Raw genomic sequence first — 15,859 nt, forward strand, 5'->3', positions numbered from 1 at the left:
AGTTCTTGATGACCTCCATGGCAGTGACCATTTCCTCATCCTTGTTACCTTTTTCTCTTTTCACCCTCCCATCTCCTTCCCTAGGTTGCAGTTTGCTAAGGCAGACTGGAACCTATTTACCCTCCATGCTGCTCTCTCTTTGATCTCTCCATTCTGCTTCTCCGTCGCACCCTTCTCCTTTTTCATGACACTATCTTCAACGCTGCCCTCCGCTCTATTCCTCGCTCTTCCTCTCGGGGACCATGGAAGTGCGTTCCCTGGCGGAATGTGGACTGTGCTCGGGCTGTCCGTTGTAAGCGTGCAGCCTGGGAGAGAGACCGCCGCCGGCAGATGGCTGATTCTTTTCTTCTGTTTCGGAAGGCGAGTGCGGTTGCCTGTAGGGCCATCCATACAGCTAAGTGTGAATGTTGGAAGTCTTATGTTTCCACCATTACATCTGAAACTCCTCTGCCGCAGATCTGGAAGCGTGTCTGCAAGATAGCGGGTAAGTTCATTCCCGATGTCTCGCCGGTCCTTCACCTCCGTGGTTCTCTTGTGGGAGACCCGTTTCAGGTCGTGATCGAACTGGGTTCCCACTTTTCTTCTGTTAGCTCTGGTTCTCATCTTCCTCAATCTTTCCTTCTTTGTAAACCTGTCCTTAAATCTCGTCCTTTAGATTTCTGTACTCATCCCAGACTTCCCTATAATGATCCCTTCTCTCTGTGAATTTCAGTCTGCCCTGGCCCTCTGCAGTTCTACGGCGGCGGGCTCCGATGGCATTCATTATGAAACGCTTCGCCATCTCCCTCCGTGCACGTCTCAGTATTTACTGAATCTTTATAATCGGGTCTGGGAGTCGTCGTCAGTCCCTGAGAACTGGCTCGATGCTGTTGTCCTGCCTGTTCGCAAACCGGGGTCTCTGGGTACTTCCCCTAAGGACTTTCGCCATATTACCCTCACAAGTTGTGTCTGCAAACTCTTTGAACGTACGGTTAACGTTCGTCTGGTGTGGTTCTTATAACACTATCACCTCTTCCCTTCTCAATATGGTTTTCACAAGTGCCACAGCACAACAGATGTCCTGGTGAACTTGCAAATCTATATTCGTACTGCTTATGCTGCGAAGAAAGTACGAATATAGTACGAAGAAAGTACAAACTACACAAGGTAGAACAGACTTAAGAGTGTCTAAAGAGCGTAGTTAAAAATAATGCAACACAGCGAGCCGGTCGGTTTGAGGAGCCGGTCGGCCGAGCGGACAGCACGCGGAACTTGTGATCCTGTGGTCCTGGGTTCGATCCCAGGCGCCGGCGAGAAACAATGGGCAGAGTTTCTTTCACCCTATGCCCCTGTTACCTAGCAGTAAAATAGGTACCTGGGTGTTAGTCAGCTGTCACGGGCTGCTTCCTGGGGGTGGAGGCCTGGTCGAGGACCGGGCCGCGGGGACACTAAAGCCCCGAAATCATCTCAAGATAACAGCGTATTAAGTCAAGGGCACTCCACTCAGGGGCAATTGAACGCGGCAACTTGTACAGACAGACAGATGTAATACTGTACTTCACAGCCATGGAAGAAAAGGTAGGAGAAAAGATGAAGGTATTCAGCTACAAAACTAACTAGGACATCAAAACTGACCAAACCAATGACTGAGCAGCAACTGTAGGTAGGAAAATTTTACCACAAAGTTCTGGGTAATTTCTGGGAATCTAAAAGGCTATTGAACTCCAAACGACTAAGAGTATAATCTTGATGCTATCGTGCTACAAACCACCAAGACCGAGTTGTTATGGCGATATCTTGAAACTTATCTGAAGAAACAGATGTCTATTCTTTTGTGAAATCTGAATGCCAATCACAGTCTATAGGTATGGGAAAAGCCAAACAGAATATTATAGGAGAGGGAACTATCAGGAGAAAGTGCCAAGCCAGTAAGACTAAGGCACTTTGAAGGAAACAGGATATGGATTTGGGATGGGACGGGAATAAGGAATAGTGCCTTGGACTGTAGGAGATTAAATGCCGACCCGCATGAAGCGAGACCGTCGGTCTACCGTCCAGCCTAAGTGGTTGGGCGTCCTTTTCCCCGTCCCATCCTAAATCCTTTTCCCGATCCCTTCCAAATGCTATATTGTCATTATGGAGTTGGAACTTTCTCCTTATAGTTCACCTATGACTCCCATATCCACAACCTCGGACAGTCACACATATTTTCTCTTGTAGATATAGATATAATTGATGAAGATGGAGTCAAAATCCACCACTCAAAGTTGCACAGCAGGTAGGGGCAGCAGTCAAAAAATAAACCAAATCCTTGGAATAATCAAGCGTACCTTTGACTAAGGAAAAGAAGATAGTGATTTATTGTATAAATCTCTGCTGCACCCCAATTTGTAGTACTGTATTCAAGCATGGAGATCACATCTTCAGAAGGACACAGCTGCTCTGGAGAAAGTGCAACACCAGGCAACAAAATCATTCCAGAGCCAAGTCAACTCGCGTATATCAGGAACGATTGAGGGCCACAGTGCTGCTGCTGCTTCTTTCAGGGATATTCCTGTGCGGGCCCCAAGCCTCTGGCTGGTAGACTAAGTGTTGCTTGTTCCTGTTTTACTTAGGCGGAGTGTGAGTATTTAGGACTCGTATGGTCGCTTCTTTAAGATTTTGTCCCATGTTTTTAACTTCTGCTCTGTTGAATCTAAGTTGAAATCTTAATGGGTTTGTAACTGCACTGTTAGATAATGTTCCAGTGGTCTGTCGGGTGAAATCTCCTCTCGTCTTCTGGAACCTTAGTTAGTTTAGTTAATTTATTATGCACCCCCATACCCATCATGTGGGCGGTAGTGGAAAGGGTTACAGAAGCACCCTTTCCACTACCGCCCACAAGATGGGTATGGGGCGCATAATAAATGAACTAAACTAACTAAGGTTCCAGAAGACGAGAGGATCGGATCGGATCTCATTGAAACTTAAAATACTGAACAATTTGATCCGGAAAATTTCTTCAAAATGTTAGATGGAACCTGTAAGCCTATTTCCCATGCACATGGGTATCCAAGCCTGATGCGATGCAAGTGTACTTCTGTTGTTCTACTGCTCCCTTTCATCAAATTAAGTGGTTCGTAGTTGGTCGATTTCTTGTACTAACCCACAGATCTGATGTTGCAACTGCTGTGTTGTGGTCACTGTACATCTTTTGCATTGCTCTAACACTGTAAACCAGGTATGACACGGCGGATCTCAGTGAAACTTAAAATACTGAACAATTTGGATTGTGTTGATCCGGAAAATTTCTTCAAAATGTTAGATGTAACACAAACAAGGAGCAACGGTTTCAAGCTCAACATGCCACAATGTAGGACTGAGAACAGGAGATGCTTTTACACCCACAGGGCTATAAACCCATGGAACTGCCTACCCGCCGAAGCTGTAAATACCATAATTCTGTTAACTTTTAAAGTACAACTGGAAAAGATCATTGGCAAATGAGGGCTTTGACAAGCCGCCGGCTTCCTGTCCTCGTCGAGGCCACTAGTGTTAGTGGATCTCGGGTAAATTACGTTGATAACAAGCAACCCTTGTAATGGACATGGGGGGGGGAGGAGGAGGGGGATAACCATCGCAGATATCAAGAAGCTCACTTCAGAATTGCACAGACTAAAACATCAGCCATAACATTTATGTACCTAACCTCACAATAAAACTGCAGAAGACAGACAAAAAACTGATAGAAAAACTAAAAAGAGTAAAAAATGCAGATCAAAGCACAAATTTGGAGCAAGACAAGAAGAGAACAAGCGATGAAATGGAGAGGACGGGCGGCCACATAACCAGAAACAATATACAAAATAGTGTGCAGAATGTAGGAACAATCTCTTAGCCCCAAACTGGTGTGGATGGAATTAAATACAAAATAGGTGGTACTGCTGTGTTAATGAATTTGCTATTGCATGTAATGCAGCAAAAGTGAAATAGACCTTACCTTCGGTTTCATCATTGTCATATGCATTGCACAAGGCTTCCGAGATAAGACATTTATTATGTAAAACAAAGTGGCATTCATCACGTTTGATAATTTCTCTATAACCTAATCCACCATTACAGATCCCGCATTTACTATAACTGCCAGCTAGAATTGCTATTTTAGTGCAAGTAGGATTATTATATACTGTAAACTAGTATTGCTTTTTTATTTTTAATCAAATTATCAATTATATATGGGTTAGTTCCGATATCCTATTCTCGGGAGAATACCTCTTTATGTAAAAAAATATATTAGTAAATTGTTTCAAAATTAAAAAAAATAAAGATAAATATATCTCATGTCTATACATATTGCAGGATGGTCGTATCTTTTTGTATTCATAATTTAATAACATATAGCAAATACTGAAGAAATAATACTAATTATGCAAGGATGAAATATTTTAAGTGTAAATATAACCTCCTCTGATATAAGCAAAGATTTTGGCTGGTTACTTCACAGAAGTCAGACATACTAAACGTGACAATCTTTTTGTTCAAGTCATAGGATATAAAATCTAATTTTTCACATTAATTATAAAATATAATAAAATCCTCGGTTCAATACTTCCTCATGATGAACAATACACAAAGTGGCGGGGGTTAAAAAAATCTTATGTCCATTAAAATACAATTATACAGGACAAGAACGGATTCTCGATGAGCGGGTCTTAAACTATACAATCAACAATTTGCATACATACATCACCTTAAGTGTTGGATAAAATTAAAACCCATCATTTAATTTTTTAAAAAAGAAATTAAAGAATTGTATAGAGGCCGGGCGAGGCGTCGTGACGGGATGAAAACTGGCTGCCAATTTCCTCAACCACACACCTTCCATCTCCCTAATTCACAATCCTCCCTTTATTAAGTTGACGGAAGCGGAATGCGTCAGCAGTGGGCACTATGTGCTAGTTTGTAAGCAGCTATCCATCGAGGCAGCTGTGTGGAAGCACGTCATTACCCACTCTCCGTTCACTATCAAACTGACAGCAAACCTCCCCAGGGTAAATGGGTTGCCTACAGGAAATGTCAGTTACATAAACCCCTGTTGAGGTTGTGCCTGCACTGCAGCTTTGGGATTTCCATGGGCACAGTGGATTAACAAAATTACATTTATGACCTATTATCACTTATTGTACACAAATGTATAGGCATAATACTATTGTGCATCCTGCTCTGTATAGGTGATGCTGCTTTCAGCATGAATGTAAAAAATGTATGCCTCAATGTAAAAAAAAGGCACTTCAAATTGTATACAAGACATCTACTCCCCAAAATTAATGACTAATATAAAATAATATAGTTACTATAATAAAGTTTTCATTTCCATCTGTGTTATGTTCCCGAATTATCTTTTTAATCTTCACAAGCTTAGAAAACACCTAAGCAAGTGAATTGGCTTAAGGCACGAGTTTATAGCTCTTCTGGGTTTGCTTCAAGAAAGCATATTAACTTTCCTGTTATGCAGATAGAAAGCACTGTAAAGATAAAAATCACAAATTGTATTCTGTATGAGAATCCACGACTTACAAAATATTTACAAGATAGTATGTACAAGGGCTAAGTAGCACACTGGTATTATAATGTCTACAAATTTAGAAAGATTTTGTTTTATGGGGACGGGGGCTCGCGGGCTGGGGGGCCTCGGGGACGGGGGGCTCGGGCGGGTGGGGTGCTCAGGGGCTGGGTGCTCACGGGCTGGGTCCTCGGGGGTGGGGTCCTCGAGGGTGGGGTGCTCAGGGGCGGGGTGCTCAGGGGCGGGGTGCTCAGGGGCGGGGTGCTCAGGGGCGGGGTGCTCAGGGGCGGGGTGCTCAGGGGCTGAGTCCTCGGGGGTGGGGTGCTCAGGGGCGGGGTGCTCAAGGACGGGTTGCTCAGGGGCTGAGGCCACGGGGGTGGGGTGCTCAAGGGCTGAGGCCACGGGGGTGGGGTGCTCAGGGGCTGAGTCCTCGGGGGTGGGGTGGTATTATGGTTTCTAGGCGAGGAGTTAGGCCGTGGTGACTGCGCTGTTTGTGGCAGATTACTCGAGGTGACTTCACAGTCCCTATTTGCTATTTGAAGGAGTCCGATATAACCCGCTCTGGGAACATCATGCAATAAGTTACGGTCTATGCTGACAGTGGGTGGCATTGGCCACAATGTTTGCTGCTGCTGCTGCTGCTGCTGAGAAAAACCTTGCCCTGACTGGACATCACTTGATAACCGCATTTGTGGCAAATTACCCGAGGTGTCGGAATAATCATCAGTTGTTGTGTGGACGAGTTCGTTATAGTCGAACTCACCATGAATGGGGCAATAGCCTGAGGTGACATTGTATGGCACTGGGTTCCTTTGTTGCTGCTGGGTAAAACCTTGTCCAAACTGGCCATCACCACTCTGCCAATTATGCTGCGAGAATCTGAATCGTCGACTTGAGAAACGTGGTGTCTTACGTTGCTGATAGCTCCCTGGTTGATACTGATGGTGTGGGTGTTGGTGCTGTTGTTGCCTTAACTGCATACTATTTTGCTCTTGGTCCCACTGTTGTGTCATGCGAGAATATAGTTCAAGAACTTCCGGTAACTGTAGCCGATCCTGTTGCATACGAGGTTGCATTCCATCTTGCTGCATACTAGGTTGCATTCCACCTTGCTGCATACTAGGTTGCATTCCACCTTGCTGCATACTAGGTTGCATTCCACCTTGCTGCATACTAGGTTGCATTCCACCTTGCTGCATACTAGGTTGCATTCCACCTTGCTGCATACTAGGTTGCATTCCACCTTGCTGAACTGACCCGTAAGATCCCTGCATGCCACTTACACTTTGTGGTATCATCCGAGGTTGACCTGTTCCTTGTGGATTTTCTTGCTGCTGCCTTAAATGTGTAGGGATTTGCCTTGGGTACCACCTTTGCTGACCAGTCTCGCCCGCAAATGGGATGGCTTGCGTTAAAGGAGCTCCCATTGGTTGTGGCCGATTCTGCACGGGATGGTTGGACGTCGTCTGATCCATTATACCATCCCGCATACTAGGTTGCATTGATACCTGCATCCCACTTGCACCGTATGATGTCAACCCCGGATTCGAAGGGTTATCGTGCGGTTGCCGCTGCAGCGAAGGAGGTATATTGACTTGTGTTAGAGGAGCTCGCATTGGCTGTGACAGACCTTGCATGGGATGATTGGTAGTGTTCTGGTTCATTATGCCACCCTGCTTACTGCTCCACATAGGCTGCATCCCTCCTTGCTGCATGCTTGGCGGCATCCCCCCTTGCTGTATGCTAGGCGGCATCCCTCCTTGCTGCATGCTAGCCTGCATCCCTCCTAGCTGCATGCTAGGCTGCAAGCCTCCTTGCTGCATGCTTGGCGGCATCCCCCCTTGCTGCATGTTAGGCGGCATCCCCCCATGCTGCATGCTAGGCGGCATCCCCCCTTGCTGCATGCTACCCTGCATCCACCCTTGCAGCAAGGGGGGATGCCGCCTAGCATGCAGCATGCTAGGCGGCATCCCCCCCTGCTGCATGCTAGGCTGCATCCCTCCCTGCTGCATGCTAGGCTGCATCCCTCCCTGCTGCATGCTAGGCTGCATCCCTCCCTGCTGCATGCTAGGCTGCATCCCTCCCTGCTGCATGCTAGGCTGCATCCCTCCCTGCTGCATGCTAGGCTGCATCCCTCCCTGCTGCATGCTAGGCTGCATCCCTCCCTGCTGCATGCTAGGCTGCATCCCTCCATGCTGCATCCCTTCCTGCTGCATTCTAGGCTGCATCCCCCTTTGCTGCATGCTAAGCTGCATCCCTCTTTGCTGCATGCTAGGTTGCATCCCTCCTTGCTGCATGCTAGGCTGCATCCCTCCTTGCTGCATGCTAGGCTGCATCCCTCCTTGCTGCATGCTAGGCTGCATCCCTCCTTGCTGCATGCTAGGCTGCATCCCTCCTTGCTGCATGCTAGGCTGCATCCCTCCTTGCTGCATGCTAGGCTGCATCCCTCCTTGCTGCATGCTAGGCTGCATCCCTCCTTGCTGCATGCTAGGCTGCATCCCTCCTTGCTGCATGCTAGGCTGCATCCCTCCTTGCTGCATGCTAGGCTGCATCCCTCCTTGCTGCATGCTAGGCTGCATCCCCCCCTTGCTGCATGCTAGGCTGCATCCCTCCTTGCACCTTATTGTATCAACCCCGGTTAACCTGTTTCTGGTTGGTTTCGAATTTTTGTTGCTGCTGCCGCCGATTTCCAATGAAAAATGTCATTAATCGAGGATGAATATTTAGTATTTGTCTAACCTCGTGCGGCAAGTCATGTGTGGCATTTATCTGAGGCTGCCCGCCAGGCTGAACTGGCTGACCAAGATGCTTCTCTGGCCAGATGCCTCTGGCTCTCCAGGGGAAACCAATCGCAGCTAGGTCTGGAGGTCCTCTCTGCTGGCCCAAAGGGTTGAGTCACGTCACTACCTATGATACCACCACTTGGCCCTTCTTGCTGCCCAACAATTTCACCAGGATCTGTATTTGGATATATGAAATAATGCATTATATTAAATTTAGGATACAGGTAAAAACTCTAGTGAATTTTTTGGAAATGACACATTCAAGAGAAATATCGTCTGCATTTTTATATATAACAAGATAACTGCAGAGAAATTAAGCAGTATTAAATAGTTTCGTAAATTAAACGTCATGCTATTGAGTAGTCTATCCAAGCCAACAAAAGGATAATTACTAAAATTGCCAGATACCATCGAATAAACTTTATATATATATATCGAATGTACAGAAGAAAATTACTTTGCAATATGGGATTTTAAGCACTAATTTTAATTTGTTGTTTTAAGTCATTTTTAAAGCGTTATTAAAATTGTCCATGGAAATAATATAGTATCATGGATGAGGTATATAATGTACAGTGGCCACGAAGTCCTTAAGAAGGCAGAATAAAAGTTATCTGCTTCCTCCCTACAAATCTGAATATATATCAATGTTCTTCCTTTCCCCCCCCCCCCCCAGATCTCATTATACCCCCCCCAGATCTCATTATACCGCCCCCCTCCCCCCCAGATCTCATTACACCCTCCACCCTCCCCCCAGACCTCATTATACCCGCCACCCTCCCCCCAGACCTCATTATACCCGCCACCCTCCCCCCAGACCTCATTATACCCGCCACTCTCCCCCCAGACCTCATTATACCCGCCACTCTCCCCCCAGACCTCATTATACCCGCCACCCTCCCCCCAGACCTCATTATACCCGCCACCCTTCCCCCAGACCTCATTATACCGCCCACCCTCCCCCCCCCCGGACCTCGTTATACTGCCCCCCTCCCCCCAGATCTCATTATACCACCCACCCTCCCCCCCAGCCCCAGTTCTCCACACACTTCCCTTCCCCACGCCTAACCTCTTGGGCTGAATGGTAGAGCGACGATCTCGCTTCATGCAGGTCTGTGTTCAATCCCCAAACCGTCCAAGTGGTTGGGCACCATTCCTTCCCACCCCAAATCCTTATCCTGATCCCTTCCCAGTGCTATGTAGTCGTAATGGCTTGGCGCTTTTTCATGATAGTTCCCTTCCCCCTCCACACACACTGCCCACTTTCCAAACTCCCACACCTCCCCAACAACACATTCACATCAGTAATCAAATGGTTGTCGTTAGAATGCAAATATGTCATCTGTAAAAATTTTTAAGTCTATAGACTCTAAACTGAACATTTCACATCTACAGACTTCATGAATGAGGGGCAGTGGCCCCTTTCTGTAGGGGTGGGGTGGCGGGAGCACTAAGCTGACCCCGACCCCACCTATGCCACTCCCGATAAAACCACCATTAATCCTACAAAGTTTAATGAAGCTTGCCCCAAGCATCTGGTCTTCAACCTCGAACAGACACAATCTCTCTGATATAGAATATGGGTACGTACCTGGCTGTGCCTGCTCTCCCTCTCCCTAACCCACTCTTCTCTCTTTTTCCTAATCCCAACTCTTTTTTTTCCAGTTTTCCACACCCCCTTTCCCTCCTCTCCTTCGTTTACCATCCTCTGGGCAAAGTTGGGCCCTAAGCGTCTGGCCTCCAACCTCATACAGATACACACTCATACACATATTTACAGCCTCACGAGTACTATGCTTGCACTTGTGTTCAAATGTCAACTTGTTGCACTGTAGAGGCCTGTAGGGTATACATAAATACCAAATGTACAAAGTGCTACTGCAAGACTAAACAACTGGCTTAGGTCCACATTACAGAATTAGCTGCACTACAAGAAGTTATTAATATTAAAAGTATTTGTAGCTTTCTGCTATTAAAAGTAAGCTCTTCAAGCACTTTGAAACTTTACCTGAAAAATAGATGCTAGGTATGTTATAACTTCTATAAGTGATAAAGAAAGTTTCAGAATATAATTTGTATGGATACCATCTCGCATAGGTGGTGTCTAGCATGATAATACGGACAAGGCAGCTAAAGCGGCATGTAATAAACCTTAAAATAAGTTTGACCTAGCTGTTGTCAAAACAGTGAATCTGTTGTCAAAACAGTGAATCTGTTGTCAAAACAGTGAATCTGTTGTCAAAACAGTGAAACAGTTCAACCTCGCTGATTTGATAGGCCGCATTCTGATTGTGCAAGTTTGGTACCCAAGAATTGCAACAGCTTCCTCCCCATGTGACTAGTTGTCGACCCTGATCGGTGACGATCGTTGCATGGCTCCAGATCGGGAGGCCCAACCATGAAGAAAAGCATGAACTGCCGATTTAGTCATCATATCCGCCATAGTAACTGCCACAAGCCATCTGGAGAATTATGGGCTATTCATGCCCGTACCAAGCTTCCTCCCCATGGTACTTTGGTGGCTTAATCTTCATTAATCTGGAGAAGTGGTCGACACATGTGAGTAGGTACGAGTACGATCCGAATCGAGGAAACGAGCCAACATTTACATGCACCATCTCTATCCTGGCAGACGGTAACGGAAAATGTTAAAGCGGCGTCTGTATGTTGCGGTGTTAGTTTAGTTCATTTATTATGTACCCCATACCCATCTTGTGGGCAGTAGTGGAAAGGGCTACAGAGGCACACAATGGGCTCAGGGACTGAACCCCCACAATTCATTTAGCTAAGCAAGTGTATCTCAGATTGTTGACATTTGGGGGACTGTGAGAGCACTGTATAGAACCTAAGTGCCGATTCCAGGCCATGCCACCCGTTTAGTCGTTTGGTGGAGAGCCATAGATCCTCCACCAATGGCTCATTGCAATATATGGACGTACAGTATGTTTACTCACTGGACGAGTGGCGCTGCCCAATAAACGTGACATATGGGGCGATACAAAAAAATCAAAACAAGTATAGACAAACATCTCAAGACACTCCCAATAATGTAGTCTCATCAATTCTTAGGCTATGTAAAAATAAACAGTGCCTTGTAGCACGAATCCATCATAATTACGGAAAAATTATTCGGCATCTACCACCTGTGAAGTGGTTGCTTGATCTTAACTCCACACAGGTCAAACTCGAAACTAGTAATAGACACCCGATGACTCCAGAAAATATGTATATGAGACTATCGTACATTTCTTTGCCTTTATTTGGTAAACGACAAAAATAAAGCAAGCCCAGAGTGAGCGAAATAATAATTACCTCTCTTCGTGACCCCCGAACTAGTGACTGACACCCACCAGCTGACCTTCCAATGTTTACACCTCCACTCTCCACCACACCAACATAAACCTAATTACAAATACTGCCATTTTATGTGTTGACTCTGCTGTCATTTTCCATCTTAATACGAAATAATGTATATGCATGTTCATACAACAAAATGAATAAATTTTATTACCATGTACGACAATGCCTTGAAAGCAACAACCATCAAGAGGGAGGGTTGGCAGTCCTGCTTAGAGACGTCCTTTCCCATGCAGGAAAATAGGTTAAATATTTATTTGTTAGAATATATATAACATATATTTACCTGAAACACTTCTTGGAAAGGACTATACCTACAAACTCATAAACAAAATCCTTTTGGAGGGAATCATTCACTACCTCAAAGTACACAATCAAATATTGTATAATCAAGAAGCTTAAGAAGCCACAGAAAACATGGTTTTTCACCCATAGGGTTATAAACCCATGGAATTGCCTATTTTTTTTTTTTTTTTTTTTTTTAGATATATACAAGAGTTGTTACATTCTTGTACAGCCACTAGTACGCGTAGCGTTTCGGGCAGGTCCCTGGAATACGATCCCCTGCCGCGAAGAATCGTTTTTTCATCCAAGTACACATTTTACTGTTGCGTTAAACAGAGGCTACAGTTAAGGAATTGCGCCCAGTAAATCCTTCCCGGCCAGGATACGAACCCATGACATAGCACTCGCGGAACGCCAGGCGAGTGTCTTACCACCGAACAGTGGAGGGGCATTTGACAAACCGCCCTTTTCTTGTCCCCGTCGAGGCCACTAGATACATATGGCGGCCGTCAGATAAATTCAAAGTCTTGCTATGTATATATATATATTTATATAAACACGCCAATAGATGTGAGCTGAGTATTCCAATATGGCGTCTGAATGTCGTCCTCCATAATCCTTTCCTGCAGGGGAAAAAGGGGGTCTCTGTGCAGAGCTGCCAACCCTTCTTCTCTATGGTAATTGTTTTTACGACATCGAAGTAAAAATTATTTTTATTCTTATAAGTAAAGTAAGCATTATTTAATATTAAGAGGGAAAATAACAGTAGATTTAACACCTAAATTAGTATCATGTATAATTAGGTTCATGTTGGTAGTGGTGGATGAGTAGAGGTGTAAACATTGGTGGATGTGAGAGGACGTCTGGTGGACGGGCTGGCTGGCCACAGGTGAGTACCTTTGGCCACTTTAAGCACCTTGGTACTTTACTCTTTAACAAATGAAGGTTCAAATATTCAGTAAGGTTCTGAAATATCTGAACACCCTCACACCCACCAATAAGTTCGACAGCACAGGGGCAACGGGAACAAGAGTGGCAAATGCTTTTAGATACTGGAAAAATGCAAAACATCTCATACAGGGCATAACATTGTACATTATATTTACTATATCAACAACACCACCATGCAGCATATTGATAGAGAAAAGAATACAGGAGTTAGTTTATATAATTGTCATGTCACCTCTTACTTTGTATTTCTAGAGAATTTAAATTAAACTTTTTAAATTTATTTTCATAAGGGAGGTTTCTAATTCCTGGAGTTAATTTTGTCATCCTTCACTTTGTTCAATTGAATTTGCCCATTTTATAATGTGGTGACTAAAACTGAACTGCATAATCTCTATGGTGCAAGATAAAGCTCAATAATTAACATTAGATGTTTTATTGCTAGAATGTTTGGAAATAAATTACAGTACAGTATTCTGTTTGCTCTGTTCCTTACTTTTTTTTCCTTAAGATCCCTACTAATCACAACTCCAAAATCTTTATTGTATTCAGATTTTGCAATTTCAATGTTGTTAATACTTTGTCTTCAGAACTTATTTCTTACATCTGCAATTCCTTTATAATAGGCACTATATAGAGGTTTGCACACACTTCACAATACTATGATACTTCCCCTTAACCAGTCAGCAAGAAACGATCCCTACTTCTTTATTTCTTTACCCTTCTTTACCATGGTTAATGAGACTGCTTAGATTAGCCTATGCTATTAAGTTGTGGTCTCCATACTGCTGCAGTATAGACATTCTGTTGCTAAAAAAGTTGATTTCTGGAATAAGAAATCTTCCTTGCAACCATAGATGCTACATAGCCTTCCCGGTTTGGTGCCTTCCTTTGATAATTACTTGCTTACTTGCAACCATAGATTGAGAAGTGTAAAATAATGGGCGATACGGCTCTAGTACACCAATAACTGAAAGGCATTAATAAAAGAAATATAAGTATAGTAGTCTTGAAAATATCATGTAAAGTCAGAACTCGTATTTAATTCAATTTGGGCAAATTTAGATAGGATGTAGGTAAGAATTGTTTTTAAAATAGTTTTTGATTAAATTGAAGTGAATGGAGAAAGTCAATGAAATTGAATGGAATGGATTTAGGCCTAACACAAGCACTAAAGCCAGGGATGCAGCTTAGGAGTTAACAAAACAATTATGGATGGGTAGAACAACCTGCCATGTTTTCTTCAAAATACAAATAGAGTTTTAACCCCTACACTGCGCACCTGTTTTTGGCAAAAACTTCATAGTGCAATTGTTAAGGGCATATTTTGTTGTTTTTATAAATGGTTAGGTAAAGTTAATATCAAAATGTTTCCAAACTCAACTATTTTCATTTCAAAACACAGAGTGATGGAAACATTAAAAAACATTAAAATAGAGCCTAAGTAAAAAAGAAAAAAACGTACAACTCTCATAAAGACATTTGTTGTTTGGCGCAGTGCAGTGGTTAAGAATAGATTTAACAGATACAAAAGTAAGAAATATTTTGGTGCTAACAAAATTTGTTTCGATTGCAGTCTTTTTAAGTACCAATGTGAATGCAACACAGGGAAGGAATAAGTGGTTTTGTTAACACTTTCCTCTATTCAAGCAACTGTGAAAGCTTCATTGTATATGTGTACTGTACTTATTATGCTAAATTTAATTTCAGCATAATATAAGCATTCCTGGAGGTATGATAGATACAATGGAGGATGAATTTGATCCTTATGGTCTTCCCCCTGAAGCGGCTACACCACCCCATGCACTGATTGGAATGATGGGTAAGTCATGTAGTATAACTGATTACTGGTGGTTTGCAGGTAGAGGCTTTGTACGTGGTTCTGAAAATGTGAACAATTATTGTTTTAGCAAGTTCTGATTTAAAATACACATTTTGTTCTTTTGATTAATAATTTCCAAGTACTCTATATTTAACACATGTTCCTGATAGGGTTAATGCTAATTTTGAAAGGTAAATGTTTAATAAGTAAAATACTCAGAGCTCAGTTTAATAACTTTAAATTTATTGAATTGCTGAATATGAATGTTTATTTCTCTATCCTGATCTTTGGGTCCCAGACTGATGTAGGCTCTGACCCTGGCCCCATGTTCTGTGATGAGGGTTTGTGTTTGCCCCTTGACTTTCCTTGGAGATTTGGTTTCAGAGACTTGATTAGTTGAGCTTGCTTTGGATCCTGCTCCTAAACCGTGAACACATGTGTGACCTGAATCAGAGCTCATTCAGATGCAATTACCGTTTCCAGCAGCTGATAGTTTTCTTTCTCATCTTCATCCTGAGTGGTGTCACTCATCACTTACAGGATGGTGGGGAAGCAGCATTAGCAGTCTTCTTCCATTCCCAGTGACTTGTTTGATGTTGCTTGTTCCGCTTTCTCTATTCATATTGTTGTTGTTCTTGACAAGAGCAGTTTCTCAATGTCCAGGTTATTCATCAAAATGTTTTCTGCACAGGAGTCAGTTTCTTCTCTCTAGTTCAGAGCCTGCCTTCATTACTGTGTAAACATTTTTTTAGGGGTTTCTATGTAGGTTTTTAATCATTTATGGTTTCTTGTGAGGTTTTCAATGCCTATGCTGGACTTTTGGGGGGGGGGGGGAGTTCACTCCCCATACTTTTGGGGGAATGAGGTGGTTGTATGGCTTTCCAGCGCTGCTAGAATTTGCTCCAGTGGTCATTCCATTTATTGTTTAAAGGTGCTGCCGAGTGGTTTAGTTTTGCTCATTTTGTCTTGCCAGTTATCCTGAAGATAAAAGAATAGCTTGTGGGGCATTTAAATACATTACTGTAATCTGAGAAAAGAACAAAAGATGCAGTATATTTTCCTCTGGTTTTACATTTACATTCATTAGTAATTATATAACATAAATTCCCTGGAAAGTAAATTGGAGAATCATGTTTTTATAAA

General features: G+C 43.5%; 2 protein-coding genes across 4 annotated transcripts in view; one reads left to right on the forward strand and one right to left on the reverse strand.

Annotated features, from left to right (window-relative positions):
- Positions 1 to 4,152: 4,152 nt before the first annotated feature.
- Positions 4,153 to 11,677, reverse strand: LOC123772263 (uncharacterized). Its single transcript, XM_045765349.2, has 2 exons — positions 11,617 to 11,677; positions 4,153 to 8,479 (listed from the first exon to the last, which is right to left on the reverse strand). The coding sequence occupies exon 2, from the start codon at positions 8,098 to 8,100 to the stop codon at positions 5,617 to 5,619; it is 2,484 nt and encodes an 827-aa protein (XP_045621305.2). The 5' UTR covers positions 8,101 to 8,479; positions 11,617 to 11,677; the 3' UTR covers positions 4,153 to 5,616.
- A 1,070-nt stretch (positions 11,678 to 12,747) lies between these two features.
- gry (trafficking protein particle complex subunit 11 gry) overlaps positions 12,748 to 15,859 on the forward strand; it is a 56,545-nt gene continuing 53,433 nt past the window's right edge. The window contains exons 1-2 of one of the 3 annotated variants that reach the window (XM_045765159.2): positions 12,748 to 12,835; positions 14,605 to 14,716. In XM_045765159.2, coding sequence (XP_045621115.2) covers positions 12,770 to 12,835; positions 14,605 to 14,716 — 178 coding nt within the window. In that variant the 5' untranslated portion in view covers positions 12,748 to 12,769. Of the gene's footprint in view, positions 12,836 to 13,055; positions 13,104 to 14,604; positions 14,717 to 15,859 lie in introns of those variants that run through there. The other 2 variants (XM_069311251.1, XM_069311252.1) reach the window with 2 other exon arrangements.

Source organism: Procambarus clarkii, chromosome 69, assembly GCF_040958095.1.
Source record: "Procambarus clarkii isolate CNS0578487 chromosome 69, FALCON_Pclarkii_2.0, whole genome shotgun sequence".
Taxonomy (NCBI): domain Eukaryota; kingdom Metazoa; phylum Arthropoda; class Malacostraca; order Decapoda; family Cambaridae; genus Procambarus; species Procambarus clarkii.

Bases quoted from the DNA above. Each gene is read 5' to 3' on its own strand.
- LOC123772263 (XM_045765349.2), bottom strand. From the start codon at position 8,100: ATGCAGCCTAGCATGCAGCAAGGAGGGATGCAGCCTAGCATGCAGCAA.